The following is a 27677-nucleotide window of genomic DNA, read 5'->3' on the forward strand; positions in this document are numbered from 1 at the left end:
TGAATTCCATTTGAAAACCATATGCTATAAAAGACTATTAAAACTCTCTTTGTTATCCCAGTGTTACAGTAAGGGATAAGTTGTACACAGAAGTTAAGATATCAGCAGTGTGAGGGAAGATGGGGTCCAAAATTAAATGACAGTAAGAAATAAACTGAAACAATAATGGAGCCCCCATGCTACTTGGCCCCTAAGCACCACAAGGATACAAATAACTACATAGCAACTATGGCTTTCAGGTTAGGCAAAAGACTCAAGGCATCATACCCACAAACTACACCATCCCCAGGACAAACTCCGCACTGTTAGAATATTTTGGGGGTGTTTGCACTTACCCACACATCAGGACAAAGGCTCTTGGGGGGTATAATCAAGTTTTGAGAGTGTGGGGCAAAGGAAACTAATCTCAGCATTACATAGGTCTAGCTGTATCTAGGATGGCCCTTCTATCCTGCCAAGATTTTTTTTTAAATGGCTGATATCATCTAAGCAATCAACCTCCACAAACTGTGTTCCTGTTAAAATGGCTCATGATGGGCACCCAAAGTCAGAGGCAGTTAAAACTGACTGACCATTGGGCCCTTTTTAACAATCCCAACTGGTTGTCTCAGAACTGAGGTACCCAAAATCAACAATCACGATTCAATATCTTTGTCTTCCAGCATAGTTGCACTGCAGGACAAACTGCTAAGCTGGTTTGTTCAAGGACAGAGCTTTAAAAAAAAAATCCAGCTCTGAGCTGTAGAGCTGTCTCCTTCAGTACAATACATCACAAACTGCTGCAAACACCAATTTACATTCAGCAGAAAAAAGGGCTATTGTTACCACTAAAAGTGGTGTAAGGATACCCACAAATTAAGATTTAGAATGCATTCAAAATAGAATTAAGAAAGAGACAAAAATGGAGGACTTGAGGGCATTACCTAGTCTCTGCGTCTCCCTAACAGTAACTTTCACAGCACAGTATGCACATGTTGTTCCATTTGAGATAAAAGAAATCCTTAGTAATAGGCTAATTCTAAAATAGTTTCTTGAAGCCTAGATTTTTAGCAAGTCTTTATTTGTTTTGGGCTATGTTACATGCATGCATGGGGATGTAAATCTCCTCTTGGTTAATGCATGTAATAAAGGATAATAAAATGTATGTACCCGAACAAAAAGGAAAGACCCTTCCAATAATCAAAAGAGAACGCAAGCACAAAATGAGTTCTGCCACTTGCATTGCCCTTTTATTGCTTTGTATGAGAAAACAAATATTTCCTAGAAGGTAAGGGGTGGGAGGGATAGTTTCTTCATGGATTTTTTTTAAATGGAGAAAAGAAGTCTCCCTAATATCCACAAGAACAGAAACGCTCAGAGGAGACAGTCAAGTGAGTTCTAGGGGAGTGAACTTTTAACGTTGCAACAGATTCCCACATAAATGAAAGTGCAGTCTGTACATTAAATGATTTGTAGATACATAGTTAACTAAAACATTAAAATGTACTTCAAGCCAGAGGACCTAGCAAAACTTGCTTGAGCTCTCAAAACTTGTCCTCTAGATTAGGAGACACTGTTATTGTTTTGGAAGCTTTAAAAAAAATGGCTTCCTGCTGAACTAATTCAGCAGGGGTTATTTTTGATGATTAGGAAAGAAAAGAAAAAGAAAAAAAAACACACACACTACTCCTGGATAACTCAAGACTCGTTGGTTAAATGTGCCACCAGTATTATTAGAATGGAATATAAGGCATCCACTAGAGTGGAGACAGAACCAAGATAGTCTCATCTTTTAATCCAAATTATTTTGTAGAGGTATTAGGAAAGAGGATGGAATTTAAATACAAAAACATAGTGAGGTTGATATTAATTATTATTATTATTATGACAAAGCAATCCATAATGTAACACCTTCCATCCAGGGATCTCAACTGCTACTCGAAAGCATCAAACTGAAATGTAGTTTTCTATCATCTGTGAGCTATGGGAAAAAACTAGACAAATTGAGCAGCTTGCCCTGGATCTGATGGGACAATCATGGGAGGGTCAAATTTCAGATCACAGATCAGCTGATACCCAGTTTCTGTGCTTTGCCCACAAAGCCATGTTTCCTCTTTTGGCGGAAGTATGTACGCCCAGAATGGTAAACAGAGCAAAGATTAATTTCAAACCAGTACATTACATCCAACGGTGAACCTCAAGATCCTCAGCATTAATACTTTTCGATTGTACATCTATATATGTTAATATCACAGGTTTAACCTCTCCATCACTTAGAAGTTAATTGCATCTACAAAAATCAGGGGAGAGACATTTAGTTGCATAGTGCAGTTCTAATAACAAACCTTTGCATAAAGTACTGTGAGCCTCTTGCTGCAAAGAAAAGAGTGAAGGCCCAAAACAGCAGACAAAATTGTCCTCTTTAGTGAATTAAATATAGGGAGAAGTGGATCTTGGGAAATGACAGGGCAGGTCACATTGAATATGCTCTGCAAGTTACCTCACAGGCTGGTGAAGAACCCAATTATTTCACTAAGTGACTGAATGCCAGTCTGTGTCATTTTCAAAAAAGGAGGGAAGCCGAAGTAGATATGGACACACACACACACACACACACACACCCCGATATGTACTGAGAAAGCCTGTCAGAGAAAGGGGAGGGAAAGAACATGATCTGGCTTGAAGACTGATCTCCTAGCCCCACAAAGGGCAATAAGAAGAGGAAGCCCCCTGCTCTGCTCCCAACCAACAGGTATTGGAGGGAGGAAGCGCTGGCTACTCCCCTCCCAAAACATCCAGTTTTAAATCTCTGCTAAATATGAGATCAGATCTAAAGTCATTCATTTCCCCAGCTCAGTGATTCCCAACACGGTGCCCGCGGGCACCATGGCGCCCGCCGGGGCATTTGTGCACGCCCGCCGACAACCTGGGCCGGCCCCCCCCCCACGTGACGCCGGCCCCAGGACCACGGCACAAGGCGCTCAGGCGGCCCCAGCCCCGGCCCTGGGGCACATACCGGCGGCGGCACCGGGTGCAAGGGCATCCTCGTCCCCGGGCGTGCCCCCGGATGCGCAGCCCCGCCCCCGGGTGCCCGGCGCGTGAGTGGCCCCACCCCCCAGGCGCCCGAGAGCCTCTAAAGGTTGGGGACCACTGCCCCAGCTTATGGCAACAGTCCTCGCAGACAATGCAGCCCCAGATAGAGAAGAAGAAAAAAAATGTACAGGTCACAGTGCTGCAGCCTGCAGATAAGCTAACATTCTTCATGATGTCATTACCTGGTCCACTTCACACTCCACAGACACCATTAAGTGGGAGTGGGAAGAGGTTTGCAGAACAAGCCTATTGTTCTGTTAAATAGAACACTCCCCTGCAGAGCCAGCACCCATAGCCCTAGGGCTCCCACTATTAGGGTACCTCTACTATAGAGTTTTTTCAGGATATCGGAGGTATCAAAAAATCTCCACCCTGTCCAGGGAACGCGTGTGCTCTTCCACTTTTTATTTTTACGGAAGAGCAGATGCACTCTTTCAGAAGCCCCGTCTTCCAAAAGAGGTTTTTTTCCCGAAATTTGGCCCAGTGTAGACAGGCCAAATTTCGGAAGTGTCTCTTCCAAAAAAAAAAACTATTGGAAAAACGTACGCAAATTGTGGAGCACAATTTACATACCTTTTTCCGATAGATCAGTGTAGGCTAGGCACAGCTGCAGTCTTTCCACAGAGGCTATTTGGAGCTAGATCAACCCACAGTTTTTAGGGTAAGAGAGGGAAGAAAACAAACAAAGAGAGCAAATTATATCTTCATATTGGCAAGACAGCTGAAAAGAAGCCAGCAGTTTTATAGTCCAACAGCAACAGGAGAAACATAAAATGGGGAAAGTACAAACAAAACCAGAAGTTTTATTTTCAAACTGTGAAAGAGCTGCCACAAAGTAAATCATTTTGAGCTTGTCTAAGAGGTAGGGGGGATAACTCACTCTACAGGGATATTATTTCTGTGCTATGCTTCACACTAATTGGCCCTCTCAGCCCCGGCTATTGTGCACTGAAGGTTCCCTGGTGCACTTTACTGTACAAATTGAGCCTCTCTAGTCCAGCACCCTTGGGACCTGATCGGTGCCAAACCAGATGCCAGACCACAGGAGGTCAATATTGTGTTGTCATTACCAACACTTCCACTGCTTTCTTAAAAGACATTTAGGGATAAATTAGAGATAAATAACAGCACAGAACTCAGAGCCAGGACTGGTGGCTGTAAACAAACTGTATGGGACTGTGGGAAACTTGGCCACTCCCATGATAAGTGAACATCTGGCTAACTAAAATCATGCTGGACCACAGATGTTGCCAGATCAGAGAGGTTCAACCTGTAGTACCATTTAAAAACTATTATACTAAAGTGCATGAGCACAGCCCATAAAACTAATTCATGCACAGCAGATTAGCGTGCTTTAGAAATTATACCCCATAGAGCACAGTACCCCACTGTGTGGCCAAACCCTTAGATCAGGAATGGGTAATAATTTTTGCCTAGGGGCCACTTCAAAAATTTTTGAAGTAGCCCAGGGCCACCCCGGAAGGGGCAGGGCCTAAACGGGAAAGGGCAGGGCTCCCCCACCTCCAGACCATGATTGGTCTGGGGGTGTGGGAGCCCCTTTTCCCCCCCTTCCCACTAGACACCCATGCCCTGGAAGAGGCTTGGCACGCTCCCCCATCCCCAAGCCAATCATGGCCTGGGGGCAGGGGAGCACGGGAAACATCCTCCCCGCAGGGCCAGGGCAGGGCAAAGGAAGCTTCACGCAGCTCCCCTGTCCCCAGGTCCTGATTGGCCCGAGGGCAGGGGAGTGCATGAAGCTTCCTCTGCTACCCCCATCCTGCGAGCAGCACGCGGCACTTCAAAGCTCCACGCGCTCCCTTGCCCCCAGGACCTATTTGGCCTGGGGGCAGGGGAGCAGCAAGGCCTCCGCGGGCCGGATCCACCCACTTGGCAGGCCGGATCTGGCCCACGGAGGCCTTTTTGCCCACCCCTGCCTTAGATCAGCGATACTCAAAATAAGGCTCAGGAGCCACCAGTCACTCTTTACTGTCTCTTGTGGCACCAGATATTAAAATACTGTGTGATTTAATTATTAATCAGCCTAGGTTATCAACTAACCAGGATGCTTTTACTAAGTTATTACCTACTGTAGAGTATTTGTCAGTCATTTTGCTGTGATGATGATAGAGTGTGTGTGCGCGTGTGTGCGCACGCGCGCGTGTTGACACTACAGTGGCTCTTTTGGGTACTGCTGATCACTAATTTAGCTCCTGAACCACTGAAGTCCAAGCAGGAGTGGCCAGCAACTGGCGCCTTAGGCAGAATGCGCAATCGGAGCCCCTCTCTCCATAGCCCTCAATGGCGTGACGTCATCACTGGGCACCACGTTAAACATGGTGCTCTAGGCAACCGCCGAGGTTGCCTACATCCACGGGCCGTCCCTGAGTCCAAGTATCCCTACCTTAGATTAACAACAAATGATATTCTGGCCCATATGGGAAATTTCCACATTAAAAAAAAAAAAAAAAAAAGTACCACAGACTATCAAAAGTGCTGTATGACATACATTTAGATAAACCTGTAACAGTGACACACCATCACTCTCCCTTTTAAACAGCCTACATCATGACAAGAAATAAAATACTGGATATGCAAGCATGACACAGTGTTGGCAATAGCAACATACGGCTTCTGACACTGGCCATTGATAAGTGCTTCTCTAATGCAGAGACTTGGCAAAAAGTCCAGTGAAAATGTTTCTTTTCATTCAGGCCTAGATCTGAACAGCAGGGCTGGCACAGTAGCAAAACTTTTACTACTTGTTCATATGTTCCTAAGATTTGACATAAAATATTAAAGACCTGTCGTTTTGTAGACTGAACTGAGACCCATTTTAAAATAGTCAAATGGAAAAAAATATTTTAAAACCAGGCCTTTCAGAAAATTCTGGGTTGGCTCTTCAAGACACAATGGTTTGCGCCATGTACACAAAATTTTTCACCCAACCCAATGACAAAAAAAGATATTTTTATAAATTAATAGAGGAAGACTTCGCTCTCAAGGACCAATTGCTACTACCAACCTGAAAAGGAGCGACGTTTTATGTTCAGTTCATTTGACACACGTACTTCAGTGCATAGTTTCAGCATCAGTAACATGGTAATGATCATGATAATGCTTTGCCACAGAAGAGGGGACTCAAAATGCCTTCCAAACCTAAAAAGAGAAAAATATATAAACTTATCAAGGGGGAGGAACTTTATATACCTAATTACTTTCACCCTCAGGTGTCCATAACAATCACCATAAGCGACAATTTGCAAAGCTGCAAAGAATTATTACATTAAGAGTTCGAGCCACATGTAACCCAATCATACCCGGCTTGCCCTTCTAGGGTTATTGCTACATCTAAAAGCACAAGTTTCTGTTGCCTGAGCTAAACAACCAGGTCCATTAGCTGGAATGAAGAGGCACTCACACAAACTTGGGTCTAGCCACTAGAAGGGGATAATAAACTATATTGTATTAGCATGAGACACACATTCCTTTCCTCTGTTAAGTGAAGGCACCCAAAATAAAGCGCTCCTGTACTATATGACTAAGTTCCCTAGATATGATTTTAAAATACGTTACATTTAATCATAATTCCGTACCATCCCATTCCCTGAAAAATAACTACCAATCTGATTTTTTATCTGATAGTGCCCCAATAAACTGTAACACAGCAGTGCCTTGTCCTTATTGCACTTCTACTGCTCCAGAAGCCTAGGAGAAGGACAGTGCAACATGTCCCAAAAGTTACTTGATTTGGTGTAGTTTGGACCAAGCCTAGGAAAACGAACTCCAAAGTTGCAGCAAAAAGCCACCCAGTAGTTCAGATACAGAAATTAAACAAAAAGAAGACTTTTTCCCTACTGCCTTCCTCCCCCAACTTCCTATTTAATTTATGTTTGCTTATTGATGCTGGTCTGGAGAATTACTGGGGCTCTCCTACACAAATGCAGAAGAGGAACTTGGATAGCAGCCAGTACTTAATGAAGGGGCCATCTTCCAGGATTGCATTAGATTCTGTCATAAGGAAGGAGCCTCTTTAGTGAGGACTGGCTGCTATCCAAGTTTCTCTTCTTGTAGTAGCCATAAGAGAGCTCAGTATAACACCCAACAGACATCACCAATGAGCAAACAACAGTAGGGCTTTTAATTTGTGTTGGTGTAGCAGGGAGTAAAGGGCAGGAAGAGCAGAAAAGCCTTTCCCATCTACATCTGGTGCAAAATGTATTAGATTTATTGCAGAAAGGCTCAGATAACATGAGGATGACTTCTCTCAGTTCAAACAACCTTGCTAGAGTATATGCTTCAGAGATTCTTATTGCTTCAAGGAAGTGGTCTGAGAAACTAAACAATGTACTTTCACCAACTCTTTAATTCTGGGCCACATTTATTTCCTGACACTTCCAATACAAACACAAAATAGTCACCCAGGCCTCTGCTTCATCACACCACAAACGCTGAACCCCCATTGGCAAAGACGGGAGACAACACTTACAGGATACGATATGTTTAATTAAGGTTTTACAACGCTCTGGCAAATGTATAGTATATGATAAAGAACCATTCATATGTAGATGAGTATGACGCAAGCTCTCCCATGTGCTACATCTAGCTCGTAAATACTGCCAAGGAGTAAGGGTTTGGATACAATTCTCTAACTCGGGTTTCTTTCAAGACTGACTAGCTCGGAATTCTATGAGACACTAGGACAGAACCAGTCGTTGACCAGTAAGCCCTTACACTCTATGAATGCTGAAGGAGTTCTTTACTTCTATTATGGTCTTTAGGAAAGATTAATTTTTTTTTATGGGGCAGACTGGCTTCCATGCAGGTTCTGTCCAGGTTGTAGGGAAAAACTGGAAAGTTCCTGAGTCTGGACTTGCTGAGTTTTCTTGGAATATCTCCTTTTGTGGGTGGCCAGGTTTGTCCCCAGTGGAACAGACCATCCCCAGGGAAATGGCTGGGGGGCTAGATACTTAGTGCCACAGAGATGGGGCCATCAAGTCTATGAAACCACAAGCCTTCACAATGTCTCCAGGGACACCAATGACCTGTGTGTATCTGGCTGCAGCAATGCCTTAGGGAGGGAGGAAGGTGACACTGGAGTAGACCATACCTTGCTAGAATTAGCACTAACAAATGCAGCGGGTTGCTGAAAGATGTGGAGATGATGCAGCCAAATGTACCAACCCCCTCTCATCTGCAGAAAACCCAGGTAAGGTTTCCATTGAGCGAGGAAGAAAGAGGATGGAGAGGAGCAAAGTAAAGCTGCCATTATTCCCCATTCTGTTCCCCTGCTGCTTGCCAGGGCAAACTCAGCAAATGCTGCTGAATCTCCAGTTTCAGGGGAAGTATAGAGTCCGGCAGGAACAATTTGCATTTCCCTGACCGTGACCCAGAACTCCATGGGTGTAGCAAGAGGAACATGACGCAACTCTGCAGTGATTGCTGAAGGGTCCTCAAGTTACTTATCCCTCTAACATGGCCATGATTCATAGAAGGAATGTGTCATAACAGAATGTCTTTATTGAGGGAGAAGAGCTAGGGGACAATAGATCAAGTTCTGAACACATTACTGAGCCAATACCACGTTGGCATGCCAGAGAAACTTGGGAGTCATGTGCAGCAGCTCTCGGAGCTGCCAGCTGTGCTCCACTGACAGTACTGGAGGTTGTCATTCTATTTATCCACAGGATAGGTATAGTATGGACAGCGAGGTTATTAGTTTCCTCTCAATGCCACACGACTGGTCTCCTGGCCTGACCCAGAGAGAGTATATAGTCTCCACTGGCTTATTCACTCCTTGGAATATTTATCTAGAAGTGCTATCCACAATATCAACTGTTATACAGATTTCTGAGTATGACAAACAGAAACAAGCTAAGTGCTTCAGGCTACCAGATGTCAGACTATAAAACAATTTACAGCCACCATAAACTAGTGTCACATTAGAACCAGCAGCCATAAAAGAGACGGAAAGCTGCATTATCAACCCTCTGAGTCATTTAGCAATTTAGATCTATGATTAAAACACACACACACACACACACACACACACACACACACACACACACACACTACACAATAGAGTTTATCTAGGACTGAATATATATGGCAAGGTTTCTATAGCAACCTCAAACAACGTATGAGACTTTAACAAACTGCAACACAATAAAAAGTTGCATTAGATCAACTTTCATTTTGACTAGTGAATGCACATCAAGTGAAATTCTAGATACTGTGTTCTAATCTAAATAACTGAAAAGCAAATAGCTTCTGTTTTGGTCAACATCATAGACCTTAACATGGGGAAAGCAGGATGGATATTCCTGTTTGTATTTGAAATTACGGTCCAGGAGCCAGCCTGACAAAAGCACCTCACCAGGGTATGGGGAATCCAAATTAAGTTTCTCTTGCCTCTCCATTCCCAAATGGGCTGCAGAGGTGACAGATACTAGAAGAGCCCTGGGTTGCTGTGCAGCGATTATTCAGGATGTTTCAGAACCAGCATTCAAAACTCTCTCCTTAGCCTGCAAAGGTAGAGGTAAATATTTTTGCCAAAGCAGGGCTTAAAGGTGGGAACATTAAAAAAGCTGTTCATAAAAGTAGAAAGGACCCTTTAGGGTGATAACTGGGGCTCATGGAAAGAGGAACACAGAACTGAAGGGTTTGCTTGTTTGTTGTTCTTTCTTTCAGAGTTTATTGCTGGTAACTATCATATAAGATAAACAATTGTGACATTTGCAGTATTTGGGATGTCCCATGTCAGACCTCAAAGTCCTTTCCCTTCTATTTATACAGATATCTCAAACTATCACAGAAAAAAGTTCGGTTTTCTTTAAAGAACATTGCATATGTTCAAAAATACCAGTCATTTTTGTTTAAAAGAAATCTTAACAGTGAAGTGTTCATAAAAACTCAGAGGCTGAATAACTGGCTAGACCCAAACAAACTGACTAGTCACTGAGTTTGTCTGAATAACCCCACCAACACACCTCATTCCTCTTACAATCATCCTGTTATTCTGGTCCTGGACCTACACGGACACAAACCACCGATCACGTGGAGAAAAGCCAATCAGTTTAGTGATCTCAAAAGAAGGGAGAAAGAAAAGGGAAACAAAAATGATTAGGGGTTTGGAATGGGTGCCATATGAACAGACTTTAAAAGACTGGGACTTTTCAGCTTAGAAAAGAGGAGACTAAGGGAGGACATGATAGAGGTCTATAAAATCATGACTGGTGGGGAGAAAGTGAATAAGGCAAAGTTATTTACTTGTTCCCATAACATAAGAACTAGTGGTCATCAAATGAAATTAAAAGGTAGCAGGTTTAAAACAAACAAAAGGAAGTATTTTTTCCACATAAACACACAGTCAACCTGTGGAACTCCTTGCTAGAGGATGTGGTGAAGACCAGGACTTTAACAGGGTTAAAAAAAGAACTAGATACATTCACAGAGAATAGGTCCATTAATGGCTATTAGCCAGGATATATAGGAATGGCGTCCCTAGCTTCTGTTTGTCAGAAGCTGGTAATGGGCAACAGGGGTAGGATCACTTGACGATTACCTAGTCTGTTCATTCCCTCAGTATCAGAAGACAGGATACTGGTCTAGATGGACATTTGGTCTGACCCAGTAAGCCGTTCTTATGAGTAACTTCAAGTTCACTAGCCACCAAGCTGGATTTGAACAGCAGTCTTTGGATGAGAAAGCTTAATGCATTAACCAACGGTAGCATTTAAAGCCCAAGTTAAAAGCTCTGCTTTTATTAGGCAAAAGAGTTAAGCAGTGTGGAAGCTGCATTACAGGCTGACACTGTATAACCCAAACTTGAATGGTAGTACAGTAATTCCTCATTTAACACTTACCCGCTTAACATGTTTTCGCGATAGCACAATTTTTTTTGGGGGGGGGAGATTTTTTTGAATTACACGACCGACCCCGGAATAACACGATTTCCCCAGCCAGCCCATTGCCAGTGGCTGCGCTGGGTTCACCACTTGCTGTGCCGTTTCCCGCTTGACTCCTCCTCGCCAGACGCCTTGCTCCCTCTCTTCTGCCCCCGCTTGCAGGCCAATGGCTGGGTTTCCCCAGCTGGCCTGTCACCGGTGGCTGCATGGGGCTTCCCCCACCTACCTGCAAAGCGGCAGAGGGTTCGCCGCTCGCTGCGCCGTTCTCCGGCGCCCCTCCTCCCCTCCCCCGACGCAGTGCGGATCCCGGCAGACCCATCACAGGGGCATACTCCCAACTCAATCCCCCTCCCTTCTCCTCCCCTTCCCTTCCCCAGAGCCAAATACCTCCCTTCCGTGCTGTAACCCAGTCCCCTTTCTCCCCCAACCTTATGTCTTCGTCCCAACAGACATCACCATTTGAAATGCAACCCCCACCTTTTCCATTATTTTCAATGGGAAAATTGACCCTACATAACACGTTTTCACTTAACACGATCATTTTCTGAAACATATCTATAGTGTTTACTATATGCTGCTGCAGCACCACCGTAGCCAACAGGAAGTGGAAGAGAAAAGAGCTAGTTTCAAAATATGACCTACCTGCAAAACTCCTTCTTGGCACAAGCTCCCAGGACAGTGTGTGTAAGAAAACATATACAGGCAGTCCCCGAGTTACGCAGATCCGACTTATGTCGGATCCGCAGTTACGAACGGGGCTTTTCTCGCCCCGGAGGACAGGAGTGGCGGGACGCCCAGATGCGCCACGGTCCACCGCCCCCGTCCTCTGGGGCGAGAAAAGCTGCTCCCCATTGCCCTGGTCTGCAGGGAGCAAAGCCTTGGAGCACGCCCGCAGTGGGACAGCCCGGGCGTGCTTGAGCTATCCTTCTGCGGGCGTGCTCCGTGGCTTTGCTCCCCGTCTCCCGACCAGCAGACCAGGGAGACGGGGAGCAAAGCCGCGGAGCACACCCACAGGGGGACAGCTCAAGCGTGCCCGGGCTGTCCCGCTGCGGGCGTGCTCCAAGGCTTTGCTCCCCGTCTCCCTAGTCTGCTGGGTGGGGGGGGTGCAGCTAGTGCCCCCCCCCCCAGCAGACCAGGCTTTTCTTGCCTACCCCTGGGGTAGAGCAGCTGGGGGCTGCCGGGTTGGTCCCGCAGCGCCGCTACGGACCAACCTGGCAGCACCCCAGCTGCTCTGCCCCAGCCGTCCTGATTCAGCCTCTGCTGGTCAGTTTCAGCAGGGGCTGAATCAGGACTCCTGGGGCAGAGCAGCTGGGGTGCTGCTGGGTTGCTCCAGTAGCGCCGAGGAGCCGCGCTACTGGAGCAACCCAGCAGCACCCCAGCTGCTCTGCCCCAGGCGTCCCCAAGTCAGCCGCTGCTGAAACTGACCAGCGGCTGACTACAGGAAGCCAGAGGCAGAGCTGCTCTGCCCCAGGCTTCCTGGAATCAGCCGCTGATCAGTTTCAGCAGCAGCTGACTTGGGGACGCCTGGGTTTCTTAAGTTGAATCTGTATGTAAGTCAGAACTGGTGTCCAGATTCAGCCGCGGTTGAAACTGATCAGTTACAGCAGCGGCTGACGCCAGTTCCGACTTACATACAAATTCAACTTAAGAACAAACCTACAGTCCCTATCTTGTACGTAACCCGGGGACTGCCTGTATTTTAAAATAATCTATTCAAACCTACACCTATAGTATTTCTTCCTGTACAAAATAAAGTGTGCTGAAATAGACTAGTGATCAAGGAGAGGAAGTCACGTGCACATTTCTGCTTCAGAGAGAATTTCCTGTGGAAAAGCTGCTCTCTGCTGTGCACCCTCTTACCACAGCATTCTCGACACGGGGGCTCCTTTGATGGTCTGTAATATCTTCTCACCTTCACTTTACAGAAGTGACCAGCAGCTATTTTTAATCTGTAAAGGCCACGTAAAGGGTTTGTCTACATTTAACAATTTGAAGCACAGCCACAGCAGTGCTTTAAACTGACAGTGTGGCAACAGCACTGATCTCCCAGCGCTCTATGTACATCGCCTCTGCAAGGGGAGTAGCTAACAGTGCTGTAGCCTGGTTCACACTAGCACTTTATAGCACTTGTAACTAGGGTTGCCAGATGCTTTCACAAAAAATCCCAAACATGGGATTGGATGAGGAAAAAAAAGGGGGGGGGGGGGACACCAGAGTTGTTTTCTGTTTTACCGGACAGGGGCCACGAATAATGGAATGTATGGGCAAAAACTGGACACCTGGCAACCCTACTTGTAACGTAAGCTGGCTCCCCCTGAACACTGGTTACTGCCTGCCCCCCTCTGTGGGAGGCAGCAAGTGGGGGGAGGGCAGGCAGCTGCACAGAGCCACCACATGTGGGCAGCTCGCTTAATAGCGAGCTCCCCATGCGTTATCAGCTCCTGCCCACCCCACCCCCCCATGCTGCTATTTCTGACAGAGAAGCAGCAGCAGGGGAGGGAGGGGCAGGCCGCTCCATAGGAGCCCAAATGCATAGGCACCTGGTTTGAAAGCCGGCTTCCCATGTGTATCAGCTCCCACCTCACCCTCTGTGCTGGTTCCTCTCTATCTGGGGGATCTGATGCTCATGGGGAGCCATCTTAAAAGCTGGCTCCTCACAGGCACCGGTTCCTGCCTCCCTCTCACCCTTGCTGATAGAGAGGCAGGAAGGGGGGCGGGGGCAGGGAGTGTATGTAGTTGACAAGATTAACCTTTAAACCCAAGCTTATAAGTTAATCATGTAGTCATCTACATACTAACATCCCTAAAACATATATTAGATAGAATATTCCAATTGACAGGAAATATCCCCAAACCCATCTAGAGGTAGTGCATTATGCAAGGTAGTGCATAATCCAAAACTGTCAGAAAGTCAGGGAAAGTCTATCCCATTTACTTCAGTAGGCGCTGTATCAGGAGCACGCTCTTCAGCTGGTGTAAAAACTGTCAGAATTCCACTGCAGCAAACTGAGCTGTAACAATTTACACCAGCCGAGGAACAGTCACCAGGATTCTAATGCACACCCAGGCAGTAAACTAACCACAGCCTCATCCTCTTTGCTTCTTTGGCTGACAAAGAACAAATATGGGAAGTTAAGATCAAAGGGAAATGATCTTTAGGAGACTTCATGTACTTGTCTTATATTTTGGGCACTTCCACTCAGGAAATGCCACTCTGACCTATCAGCCAACCATTCTTATTTTCTTTAAATTTGTGCTTAATCTTGCAATTACAACACACCGAAGTAACCGGATATCGTCATTAGTACATCTTTAAATTTGACAAGACAAAGGATTGCACCACAACTAAAAAGGCTCCCGTCGCTGAGTGCAGCAGGAAGCAAAATTACCATTGGCTGACCTTACTTATTAAGATGTAACTAGAACACCTACCATCTACTTCAGAGAAATATTTTCCATTTCTTTTCCTTAGGCCATGTATTTATTCTGCTGACATTAAACAAATCCTGAAGTTTGTGGGGCATTTTATACACCTAACTCAGGAAACCCCATTATGAAGGCTAACACAAAATAATTGTACAGGTATTCTAGTGAGCAGTGCTCCTCATCCTTCCCCTGCAAACGGTGATCCATAGAAATCATTATTACTTTTCCTGTGTGTCTGACGGACCCAGCTAGGTGAGAAGCATCCTCTGTGCCAAAGTAGAGGTGAGCATATAGAAGTCTTTTCCATAAAGTCACACAGTTACTTTATCCAGTCAGGGGCTCTCTCAGAGACAAGAGAAGGGGGTGGGGGCGGGGAGGACATTGGCTTACTGATGAAAATGCTAATGAAGAAGAGCATTTTCATAAAGTGCCAGTAACTCCCCTGCACAGTCATACAACTATGTTTTTTTCCATGCATGTTTGCGGATCTTTCAGCGCACTGACAGACACAAAAAGTTGAAACTAACAGGAGTCACATCACATGTGAGGTTGCTCATCCCCTTTGCAGATGGAAGCTTCAGTGCTGGTGTAAAATGGTGCAATCATAAAGGTTTTTTAAGCAGGGGAGTTACTGGCACTTTATGAAAATGGTCTTCTTCATTAGCATTTTCATCTGTAAGCCAAAAAGGGTCAAAGACTTTGTATTTTTTAAGAATCAACATACTGGGTCATATGCTTATGGGACAAATAGGGAAAAAGTCTGCATTATCTTTTATGAAAACTAGACAACTGCTCCCTTGGGCAACTGGGTATTGCTGCCTGCCTTAATACGTACAGGTAACTCCAAGGAGGCTGAAAAGGGGTGTTAAACAAGCATAAAACACTGATTTAGATAAGACAGTCTCAGGTACTCAGCTTCAAAAGAGTTATAACAAAGCTGGCTAGACTAGAATTGGTTGCCTTCCAGAGACTAAGCCAGGGATCAAAGGACACCTAAAAATCTCAAAGACCCTAGATAAAGCAAAGGACAATTAGATAGGCTCCAAAAAGCTGACAGGCTGAGAATAGGGATGTTAAGGACTAGTCGACTATCTGATAAACATTTGCTTATTGGATATAGTCTGCTGACTAGTCGATTCAGCCCCCCCACCCCCTTGTTGCATCTATGATATAGCGGCAGCAAAGGGGGAGGAGGGGTACTTCCAAGAGGCAGTGCTGCACAGCTGAGCCAGGGATCAGCTGTGCGACACTGCAACTTTGAAATCCCAAGACGGTGTTTCAAAGGAGCAGCCACCGCACAGCTCAGCTGTACCACAGCTCAGCTGTGCAGCACTGCCCCTTTTAAAACGCCGAAGCACCATGGAGCTTGGGGTCAGCTGGGGACTCCCCAGCTGATTCTGGGCTCCCCACAGCATATCAGCAGAGCCCAGGGTCAGCTGGGGAGTCCCCAGCTGACTCCGGGTTCCATGCAGCATTTCCCCAGCACCCCGGGTCAGCTAGGGAGTTCCCAGCTTCTGGGGAAATGCTGCGTAGAGCCTGGGATCAGCTGGGCAGTCCCCAGCTGACCCCGGGCTCCATGGCTGCCCCCTTTGAAACGTGGAGGCAGCGTTTCAAAGGGGCAGCCACCGCACAGCTGAGCCACGGATCAAAGGGGCAGCCATGGAGCCTAGGGTCAGTTGGGTACTCCCCACCTGATCCTGGGCTCCATAGCTTTGAAATGCGCAAGAGCCCCCACTGGGGACTGTTGTATATTTTAAAGCAGGCACCACATGCAGCCCAGAGTCAGCGGGAGTTCCCGCTGGCCCCAGGCTGTACAGAGTTCCTAGCTGAGAAGGCACACAAAGATCAAAGATGAAAATGGCGATCGGGGCTTTTTTGCGCAAAAGCACGTCTAGATTGGCACGGACGCTTTTCCGCAAAAAGTGCTTTTGCGGAAAAGCATCCGTGCCAATCTAGGCACTCTTTTCCGCAAATGCTTTTAACGAAAAACTTTTCCATTAAAAGCATTTGCAGAAAATCATGCCAATCTAGACGTAGCCCTAGTGATTTCTAGGAAGAGTTGAGCATGTAAGAAAAGGAGATTGAGGCCTACTAGTTTCCCCAATTATCACCTCTAATACCATTAACTCACAAACATCCCACTCTCCCTACCTCTAATATCATCAATTCACAGACACTTACCTTCCTTCCTCCCCCCCCCCCCCGCATCGCCCTCCTGTTCTGCAATGTGATTTGTCCTTTTCATATTGTTCATTTTTTTAATTGTATCCTTTGGTATATATGGTTGTGACTACTTTCTTCCACTATTTGATCTGAGGAAGTGGGTCTGGCCCACGAAAGCTCATCATCTAATAAACTATCTTGTTAGTCTTTAAAGTGCTACATTGTCCTGCATTTTGCTTCAACTACCCCAGACTAACACGGCTACATTTCTATCACTATTCTACTATTGTCTACAAATACAGTTTTATCATTTCTGTGCACAATTCTTCTCAGACTGCCTTTCGGCAAAGGGTTGGTACAGAAAAAAAAAGACTACTGATTGAACAGAACTATGCTGAAAAAAAGTTAAATTACTTTTAACTCACGTCAAAAGAAAAATATGGTTGCCAGATACTTTCACAAAAAATCTGGAACATGGCAGGGAAAAAAACTGGTTGAGCAAAAAGACAACCCTCCCCAGCCTTCCATCCGAGAAAAACAGAAAATACCAGACATTTGGGTTTTGTTCTTTTTAAACCAGACAAACTGTCCGGGAGAAAACCAGACACTTAGCAACCCTAAAGAAAAATGTAGAGCAGGGGCAGGCAAGATAGAGCCCGCAGGCCACAAACAGTTTGATCCAGCCTGCAGCCACCCTGCCACTCCCTCTGCCCCTAAGCCAATCAAAACTTGGGAGCAGGGGAGCATGCAAACTCATTCGCTGTTCAAAGCAACTAGTGGCTCCCTGCCCCAACCAGGGGCACAAGGTACCTAGAGGGAGCCGCCAGCCATTTTGAACAGCAAATGACTTCTCGCACGCTCCTCCACCCCAGCCCTGATTGGTCTAGGAGCAGGGGACATGCACGAGGTCTCCTCCTTCTGCCAAGGGTCTGCAGCACCTAAGGCAACTGCCAGCTGTTCAGAATGGCTGATGATTCCCTATAGGCATTGTGCGCCCCTGGCAGGACAAGGGCAAGGACAGGGGAGTGTGCACAGTCTCCTCCCCCCTTCTAGGGCAAGCGGGGCCTAGAAGGAACTGCCCCATTTTGCTTAAGGCCCCACCCCTTTCCATCTGAGGCCCCACCTCTTCTGCAGGCAGAGTTGGCTCACAACCACAATCAACATTCATGAAGTGGCCCCCCCTGCCAAAATTATTGCCTATCCCGATGTAGAGGCATTTTGAGCGAGGGAAACAGTGCCAAAGAAACAAATATCACACCATTGTCATCACAAGAAAATACAAGTTGAGTCTTTGATAATGTCCTAAAATGAAGAATTATAGGAAAGTGGCCAAGAGGAGGGTCAGAAAATTGATGCCTTTAACTTAAAAATAAAAAAATGCATCTCTCCTCTCCTGGGCAGTGAAATAACTGGAGGGGAAATCTTGAAAAGAAGTATCTAATAGAAGCAGGATCCTGATTATTGCCCGTAGCGCCAGTACTAATTTCTGAGCTAGTATCAGTCCTGCTATGCCAGCTTTAGCCGTAGAAACACTTAACAGTAGATTCCATGCAGATTCATGAGTAAACATTGTATCTGCAGACTGGAGAACAAGAGGAAGATGGCACACCTCCTGTTTTTAAACTAGTTGATTTTTTAAATTAAAGAAGAGGGGCAGATTATGGGACTGGGTTATGGAAGGGGTGAAGTGGACACAGTTCATGGGAATACATGGTCCCCCCTGCTACTTCATGAAACAAGATATTTTGGAGATTGTGGAGGAAGGGAAAGGACCAGGAGTCAGGAATAAACACATGTTGGAAATAGACACACTAAGCTAGTATTGAACCCTATTATCATGGTAGAATCAAAAGCAGAAATACGTCAGATTCATTTCAGGAAGAAAAAAAAAAAAAAAAAGCCAGTCACATCGGGATAACACATACTGAACAAGAGGGTGAGTCTAGACAGCCTTACTGAAAGATGCAGACAGACTGTTTGAGAGCAGTGGACACTGATACAGTCATATAAAAGGCCAATGCCATTTGTGAGAACATACACAGAAGCCATATGTGAAAAAGTACGCAGACTCTCTCTGGTGCACCTGCAATAGTGTGTTCAGTCCTGGAACAACAGTTCTAAAAGATGATGACAAACTCAAGGGAGTTCAGAGAAGAACAACAAACGTGATCAAGGGAATCGAGGAAATTGCTTGAAATTAAATAATTAAATTGCGATGCTAAACAATTATTGGGGCTGGGGGAATAACATGATTAGACCCTCAAATATTTCTAGACATATATAGATATGAAAGTGTGTGTGTGCGCACAAATATGTACACTCTTATTTGTACGCTTAGATAAAAATGGGGAGGAATTAGCATGGACTATATGCCTATAACCAGGAGTAATGAGGTGGGGGGAGAGGGAAAAAAAAAATCAGGAAAGAAGAATTTAGGCTTACTGCCAAGAAAACCAGCTTGACAGAGGCATGTATGAGCCTGTAAAAATAGCCTTCTGCAGGGGGGCAGAAGTCTCATCCCATGGTGCTTTTACAAGTAGAATGGACAAAATGATCCAACAGGCCTTTTTACCATGAACTCTTGTCATTATTATCTACACACTAGCCAATTAGCCCGTCATAAGACGGGATTTTCAGGTCCCTCCTCCTCCTCCTCCTCTTCCTCCTCCTCCTCCTCTCTCTCTTTCTCTCTCTCACTCTCACTTCTCCTCCCCCTCCTGCCTCTCACTCGGGGGACCGTGGAGCCCAAATGGCCGTTTGGGCTCCACACTCCCCGTGTTGCGGCGCCCAAACAGTCACTTGCGCCGCTTGCTCCCACGTGGCGGCCTGGCTGAGCGGCGCAGAAGTCAGCCGAGTGCTGCGAAGGGGGGCGGGGCGGTGACATTCACAGCCAGGGGGCACGGCCTGGAGCCGTTGTCACACCGCACGTCACTGTCCCGCCCCCCTTCCCCTCCCGCCATGGCACTCGGCTGACTTCTGCACCGATCAGCCAGGCCGCCACGGGGGAGCAAGCGGCCTTTTGGGCCCCGCACTCCCCATGCAGCATGGGCCGCCCAGAGGGAACAGCCAGCATTTCGGCGGTACAGACTCTCAGACACTGGGCTACTATATCTATATCTATATATGATACCTTCATAGTAATCATACATTGTATTGCCTATACCCAGTTATATTTTGTTTCAAGTACTGATCTTATCCCAGTTGGTCATAAAGTGACATCAGCAGTATGATTGCTATGGAAGAATTACTATGCTTAACAACAACAAAAAAGAAAGAGAGAGAGAGAGAGAGAGAGATGTCACTGCTCTGACATGGTTAAGAGTACCACCTAGCCTTTAAGAAACCTAAATAACGCTTTGTGCAACACTCCCATGCACCAGAACAGTATTCACCCAAAGGAGTAGTTGTTTAGCATTATACTGTATATCAGGAGTGGGCAATAAAAACAAAAAACTGCAGCCCACAGGGTTAGTCCCTGGCAAGGGGCTGCCACTAGGTGTACCCATGCCTCCACAGATATCGGAGGATTGCAGCTCTGGTTGAGCGGTGGGAAGTGTCATGGACTGGGATGCCATTTCCCACTGCTCATGTTGGCTTCGAATAGCAATTTGCACCCAATGAGAGCTGCAATCGTCTGATATCTGCAGAGGCACAGATAACATGGAGGTGGGGGCCAGTCAGGGATTAACCTTGCGGAATGGATCTGGCCCACGAGCTGGAATTTGCCCACCTCTGCTTTATAAAATTCAATATGTGGATGCCAAAAACCTTTTCACTGTGTGATATGCCCGCTTAAGACCACGTTATTTTAGTATCATAACAGTTACTTTATAGAGGACAGTATATAGCATTTTAATCTCTACCTCGTATTTCAGTGGAACTACTTGCATAGCAAGGTATTATTATTCACTGTGAGCAGAAGTGGAAGAATTAGAACCTTAAGGTTTTGCAAGGTCAAGCCTGTAGTATTTACCAAGTGTGGGAGGCTACATCACATACTTTGAACTTTTTTTAAATAGGCCACACCCACTTGATAGCTGTGGTAGCATTCGAAAGCCTGCTTCTCCATTCTGAACTGGTTTAAGCAGTTTACAACAAAGCAGGAACTTTCAAGATCAGAATATAGAATCCTAACGTAGAGTAACACAAAGCTAGTATTCATTAAATACATGGATATATTTAAAGATGCAAAAGAGCCAGAGGGTGAAAAAACACCATTATCTCAAAACAAAAAAGTTTTTTTTTTAAGTTTCCTTTCCCATTTTAGAAATAACTTTTTAAATTTAAATTATATTTATATTTTATTTTATTTAAAAAAATGTCTTTCAACTTAAATAAAAAAACTATTTACACTTACATCTCTCTCAGCTTGAGCACTTAGAATAGACTAGAAATTAAAGATTCTCACTTTTTTCAGAGACCTCCTCTTAATAAAGATGGCCTCAGGAACAACAATTGCATGGCATCTCTCTGTTAATGATAATACTTACATGGATATGTGTGATATATTCATGTATATTTAAATGTCTTTATTGTCACAGGTATTTTGACATATTTGAAAAAAATACTGTCTTTCACTTTTAGTTTCCTCCCCATCACTCATAGTTCCGTTTATTGTGTTTCCCTTGCACATTAGCTTCTTTCTCTCCCCATTCTCCACTACTACATATGCCTCTTTTCTTCCGCAGGCTTTTTCGCTTTTTTCCATGCCTCTGTAAGTACAATTCCAATCCCACGGGAGGTTCTGATTCTACAGGTGCCTTCCCTACATCTCATTGCTAAGCTAGCTCTGGTCCCAGAGGACAGCCCATTTCTTCTACTGATATGTAGACCAGACTTTCATATCTTTTTATGTGAGCCTAGGCTGCTCTGGGGATCTTTACAAGCAACTAGACACAGATAGGAAGAGACCTGTCATGTCTTCACAGACCAGCAGCACAGCTCTATTCGTCAAATTGTTCCAAGAATAGTTTCCGGTATTATTGTTATTTCCTAATCAATTTCATTTTTAGATTCTTGGGTATATTCCTAATGCAGAAGTGGCCAAGTTACAAAACTGCAGAGGAACATTTGTTTTTAACATGTATTCCTATACGGGAGGTGGAGGGATACACACGAGATCAGGTCTGTTAGTTCACAAACACAAAGACTAGATTTCAGAGCAAAATTTGCTCATGCGTGTCCTTTGCGCACAGTATTAGGTTTTAAAAATGTGATTGTTTTGAAATGGGGACCTTCCTCCAATGTTTCTTGACAAGCTGCTTTTTAAAGGGTGGCTTTTCAAATGTGGGGCTTTGATCCTAGAAAGAGATCCACAGGCAGACCCCCACAGAAATCAATAAGGGCAGACGGGTCTGCCTACGCAGAGCTGTAGTGACTTCAGTGGAGGACTACCTGCATGGAGCAATTTGTAGGGTAGCGATGAGGAGGGAGAAAGAAAGGAAACGCTTGTTCAAAACAGCTCTAGCTACTGGCTTGTCATTAGCCTCCATTGTTAGTTGAAGTTTTGAAATGCAGCTTATTAACACTGAGAACTATGTCAGGAAAACATAAAAGAGAAATGAATTTGGTACGTGAGCCTTAAGGTGATGTACATAAACCTGCTTGCATCAAGGCTGGATTCTGCTTCCCCTCTTTAAAGAGTGGGTCCCACCAAGTATTACATCCTCAGAGACCTCGCATCTGAAGCTTTGAAATCAATTTGAGAGAAAAAGAATAAACACTTTACAAGAATGTAAAAACAACTTACCAAAAGAGTATTCTCAAAATATTTGCTACTAATAATACTAGACACACGTAGGTTGAAAAGCCCTCTGCATTCTGTGTTCTTTTGATGTCTCTGTACTGGGGGATATATGGCACCACACCTCCAAATACCATTGCACCAGCTGCACCCCAGGAAACCAGCTGGTGCATTGGAACCACCAGCCACTTCAAGCCATCTGCCTCCATGCCCAGCAAAGCTGTGCAGCACCAGGGCCACCACTGGCAAAGGATTGCACTTTCACTGTTTCTTCAGACTTCGTTAATTTTAGTCACACACAGTCCTCCTGGTACAACATGTTCCCATGCTTACGTCATCTCTCGCACAACTGTCACCTGAAAAAAGAATGTAGGAAGGAAATGTAAATATATCACCTGGCAGCAGGAATACAAACCCCGCCTGCCTATGGTCAGGTCAGAGAAAACAGCCTCCAGTGTCACAAGTTAGCTCAGGGGTAACCAGAGAGGTCAAACATATGGAGTTGTATGGTCCATGACTAGAGTTCCCAAGTGCTACAGTAATACCAATAAATAAATACAGCACAGCTTGTGTCCAACCTCATCTGATCACTAATACGAAACATTTCTTGCTGTCTACTTCATTTTTCTATAAAATTAGTACCAGTGGCATAGCTATAAGAGTGCAAGAGGTGCAGTTGTACAAGGAGTCACAAGGCTATTGGGGACGGCAGTCAGGGATGTGGGGGACAAAGAGGAGCTAAAAAGAACTGGGGGTGGGACTGGATCTTGGCTAGTGGATTTGAGGAAAAGCCTGAGGAAGGGGGTTGGAGAGAGCTGGGAGGACCAGATCAGAACGGGTGGAGAGTGAGTGGAGGCTGTGGGTCTCGGGGAGAGGGGAAGCTAAGCAAGAGGGAGGATTGGATTGTGGCTGTGGGAGAATGGGAGGGAGCTGGACACTAGATTGGGGCTGGGAAGACCCTACACAGAGGCTAGGGAAGTGGTTCCCAGCCGTCAGTCCGCAGACAGGTGCCAGCGGCCGTGACAGCTGAAGTGGCGGCAGGAGGCGCCTCCCTCCCTTCTTCCTGCTCCCCCCTCGTCCACACTTGAGGAGACGCACTTGGGGAGGGAGAGGGCGCGAATGGGGAGGGAGTGTGCACGCATGCTGCCAACGGATGCTCTCCCTGGCCGTGCAGCCAATTTTGCCACCAGTAGCGCTAGGGCTGAGGCAGCGGCAGCAAGGGGTGGAGTAAAAGGCGCCTTCCTCCCCTCTCAGTATTGGTGTCCGGCTGGGGCACCATGCTCCAGGGATGTTAAATTGCATGTAATCAGCTAATCGACTTTCCATCGACTACTCGATTAGTCAATAAGAGGGCAAACTGCAGAGCCACAGCAGGGTTAGCTTCTGGCCCCGCCTCTGCCTTTTAAATGTATTAAGAGCCATCGGACTCTTAATACATTTAAAAAGCAGAGGGCAGAGTCTGGGACTGGGAACGCTTAGGCCCCGTCCCAGCTATGCCTCTATCTCCCCTTCCCCCCCCCAAGACAGAGATTGGAGAAAACAGCTTTTAAGCCAGCACCCGCCAGCACCAGCTTCTGCTCCTGCCCCCTTGCTGCCTCTCTCTGATTTGCATATGCTTATCGGGGAGTCGACTAGTCGCTTACATCCCTACCGCACTCCCTCACGCCCCTACCTGCACGGCCGCTTTTGCCCCCGGGAGCATGAGGAGGAGGCAAAGCAGGAGGTGCCTCCCTCCCACCTCGGTAATGGCAGCTGGCCTGGGCTCTGCGCTCCCCGCAGCCATGTGCAAGATGCACCAACGGCCCACCCCCTCCACCAACAGCCGCCCCCCCATTCACATGACAATAACGGCCATGTTCCCTAGAGGGGCAGCCTCACTCTGGTGAGTGCAGGAATGGGGTGGGGCAAAGGGGTTGTTGGTATGAGCTGTAGGGGTCAGAGGGTCAAAGGGCACAGGGCATGGGTCAAAAGGTGTTAGGCACTGGGGAGCAAGAGACTGGGTTAGGGCTAGGTGGACAGGCAACATTTTATTTGCATATTCCTTATGCAAATAATGAATATGCAAATAAAGTGTAATGAATATGCAGATAAATTATTAGTCCACCAAACGTTTGTGAATGGGTTTGCCAGACCGCAGCATAAAGAAGGTTGGGAACCACTGGGCGAGGGAACAAGTTGGTTTGTGGGGGAGTTAAAGCAGAGTGTATTTTGGAATCACAAGGGGGTCCCCTCAATTATTCTTGCACTAGGCAGTGTTCGGCCTTGTAACCCCAGCGTGTGTAACGCTTATAACGAAAGAGACCAATTGACAGCCCTGAATGGAGACTGATGTCCTCTAATGACATAGTACACGCAGCACCAGCAGAAGTTTTCTACATGGCTTTGTCAATGTGTCTCAGCATTGCTCTAGAACAGTGGTTCTCAAGCTTTTTGGCCCACAGGCCACCCCAATGCAGACATTTCCGCAGACCACCAGCCAACCATGATGACAAAATGGGTGCAGAAGGGTGTGGGTTCTGGATGTGAGGTTGGATGCAGGAGCGGGGCATAAGTGTGGGGTCTGGGCACGAGAGGTGCTTATCTGGCTCCATGCACCCCGTCACTCCCAGGCACCACCCCCTACTGCTCCCTCTGGCCATGACTACGACCAATGGGAGCAGTGGGGAAAACCTCCAGGCATTGGGGGAGCAGCAGCACATGGAGTCGCTTCCTTCCCTGCAAGCCAGCTCTGGCCCCGGAGGCTCACCACTCATCCCTCTACCCCTGCACAGTGGGAAGCCAGTGCTGGTACCTTGTAGGGAGACCGCAGGGCTGCAGTGTCAGCGTCGGCTCCCCACTGCTGGAGGACAGAGGGCAAGCCTCAAGCCTGCAGCCCACCTACAAGATGGTTGTGGGCCACACTTTGAGAACCGCTGCTCTAGAAAGTTCAGTCTCTGTAATAGGGATGTAATAGTGTAGTCGATTAGCTGATTAATCGATAAGCAAAAGCTTATTGGTTAATGCTATAGACTACATGCATTCCCCCACACCTACCAGTAAATTTTTTTAGCCGGCTGGCCAGCAGCCCAACTCAGTCCTGGATTGTGCCGGGTCCGGGACCTACACTCGCTGTGGCTCTGCATTAAAAGTGTATTAGGAGCCAGGTAGGCAGGCAGCCCAGTTCAGTTCTGGCTCGTACCAGGTCCGGGAGCTCAACTCCTCCCCTAGACAGGGGCTGTTGCCAGCCTGCGCTGCTGCCTCTGTATCAGAAGCAGCATCATAGGGCAACAGGCAGCCAGTCCACAAGGATAGCTGGTTTTTAAACTGTCTCCCCTTGCGGATCAACTCCCGCCTGGCACCCCATGCTGCTGCCTCTGATAGAGAGAGCAGCAATAAGTAGCAAGGGATTCCCTGGCAGTGAGGCCGGAGCACACTGACTTCTGGCCCCATCCCCAGGAACTGTAGAATAGTCGACTAACCAATAAGAATTCATGAGGTTAATCCATTATTTAATTAACTGATATTTAACATCCCTACTCTGTAGTTCACTTTATTCAGTGCCTACCATGTTCTTAACCAGGGTATACGTATTCTTGGGGGTACACAGAGGTTGTCTGAGGGGAGTACATCAACTCATATAGACATTTACTTAATTTTAACAGGCTACAAAAAAAGCACTAGCAAAATTTGTACAAACTAAAATGTCATAATACAGAGAAAATTAGCAATTTTTCAGTAATAATTTTGTGACACTTTTGTATTTTTATGTTTGATTTTGTAAGCAAGTACTTTTTAAGTAAGGTGAAACTTGGGGATATGCAAGACAAATCTGACTTCTGAAAAGGGTACAGTAATCTCAGTCTAGAAAGATTGAGAACCACAGAGATAGCAGTTTGAATGATATGAGCACCCCTCCTTTGGGAGCTGGATCAAACACATTTCTCATAGCCCCACAAGGCTAGAATCTGTAATTTTTTGGAGGTCTGGACCTCCACGTTAAAGATGAGGGTGATCTGTTCTATTTTGTACATGTATTGTGTGGCCTTCAGGATTGTAGCAAATTGCCAACACAACTCTCACATTTGGTAAAGCCTGGGAACAGGGGAGGGGATAGGACAGAGAGGCCAGAAAGATCTAGGAAACAAATATATTGCTCCACTCCCTCGCTCATGATTAGATTTGGGTAAGTGAAGATAGAAGACAAAACAGCAAGAGAAAATAATTACTTTTAGGAGCCAAAGCAATGTCAGGTATTGCCAAGTCTTCTCCGTAGGAGCAGGAGACACAACCCCCAATTCCTTTTGTTTAGGTACTTTTCAACCTACTGATCCCCCACACACCTATGACTGGAGGGTCTGGTCCCCTCAGACTGGCCTCTCTCCCCTCAGGTTTCCCTCTTCACATTTTAAGCCTTGGTTGTTTAGCAGAGAGCAGACACTAAAGCTCCACGCTCCCCACACCCACTCCGTTCGAAAAAAGAAAACACAGCAGCACTTGTGTACGTTAGCAACAACCACTCAATTTACAAACGCCTCAAGGAACGAGCTGCTTTCCCCCCAGCTCCCCTCCCTGGCCGGGAAGAGACTTGGGCTCTGGAGACAGCGATTGCGGGGTCTGCAAGAGTGCCCTGACTGCAGGGAGCGCCTTCGCCCGCGAAGAAGGGCAGGCAAGCAGCATGGGTTAGCGGGGCTGCTCCTTTAAACCCCTTCCCGGACTGGAGTGTTTCGGAACCGGCCCCCTGAGAGTCTCCACCCCTTCTTTCGTCTTACCTTGGCTCTGTCCCCCACTAGGAGCATTAGCGACGCGACTGGAGGTGATCACCAGATCCGGGCCCCTGGGGTCCAGACCCACACATTTCTCGCTGCTGCTGCTGCTGCTGCTAATCCCGCGATCAGCTCCTGCCGCCTGGGCGGCTAGGGTGACATTAACCAGCAGCAGGGGCAGGACCTCAGAGCTGCTTCTGTGACGTCACAATAACCAGCTGCGCCTCCGTCAATGGAGGGAAAGGCCCAGCCGGTGACTCAGCGTCTATTTCCTCTGGGTCCTAGAGGGCACCGGATCCCTCCCCAGAGCAAGATTTGTTTCCGTGTGTGAGCAACATGTATAATTTTTTTCCAAATAAAAAACGTTCAGTCAGATTTAGATTTTATAAATGTTTCATTGAAGCAAGGACCCTAAGGTGTGGAAGAATGTGACTAAATCAGAACTAAAAGGAACTTGGGTCTAAGTCACCAGGTGGAAGTAGGATCACAGAACACTAGAACTGGAAGGGGCCTCGAGAGGTCGCCAAGTTCAGTCCCCTGCCCTCATGTCAGGAATAAAGCACTCTCTCAACCAGTGTTTTTTCAGCCAGTGGTACGCATACCCTTAAGGGTACATGAGAGAAGTCT

The 27677-nt window shown here is 46.3% G+C and overlaps 1 protein-coding gene across 2 annotated transcripts in view; it reads right to left on the reverse strand.

Annotated features, from left to right (window-relative positions):
• Positions 1-27258, reverse strand: part of SLC66A2 (solute carrier family 66 member 2) — a 111297-nt gene extending 84039 nt beyond the window's left edge. Inside the window, exons 1-3 of one of the 2 annotated variants that reach the window (XM_006134018.3) lie at positions 27057-27258; positions 22315-22664; positions 6095-6228 (exon numbers count right to left, since the gene is read on the reverse strand). In XM_006134018.3, the coding sequence (XP_006134080.1) occupies positions 6095-6228; positions 22315-22517 (337 nt within the window). In that variant the 5' untranslated portion in view covers positions 22518-22664; positions 27057-27258. The remainder of the gene's footprint in view (positions 1-6094; positions 6229-22314; positions 22665-27056) is intronic. The other variant, XM_006134019.3, reaches the window with a different exon arrangement.
• Positions 27259-27677: the final 419 nt, after the last annotated feature.

This window comes from Pelodiscus sinensis, chromosome 2 (genome assembly GCF_052426305.1).
Source record: "Pelodiscus sinensis isolate ZL-2025 chromosome 2, ASM5242630v1, whole genome shotgun sequence".
Taxonomy (NCBI): Eukaryota; Metazoa; Chordata; order Testudines; family Trionychidae; genus Pelodiscus; species Pelodiscus sinensis.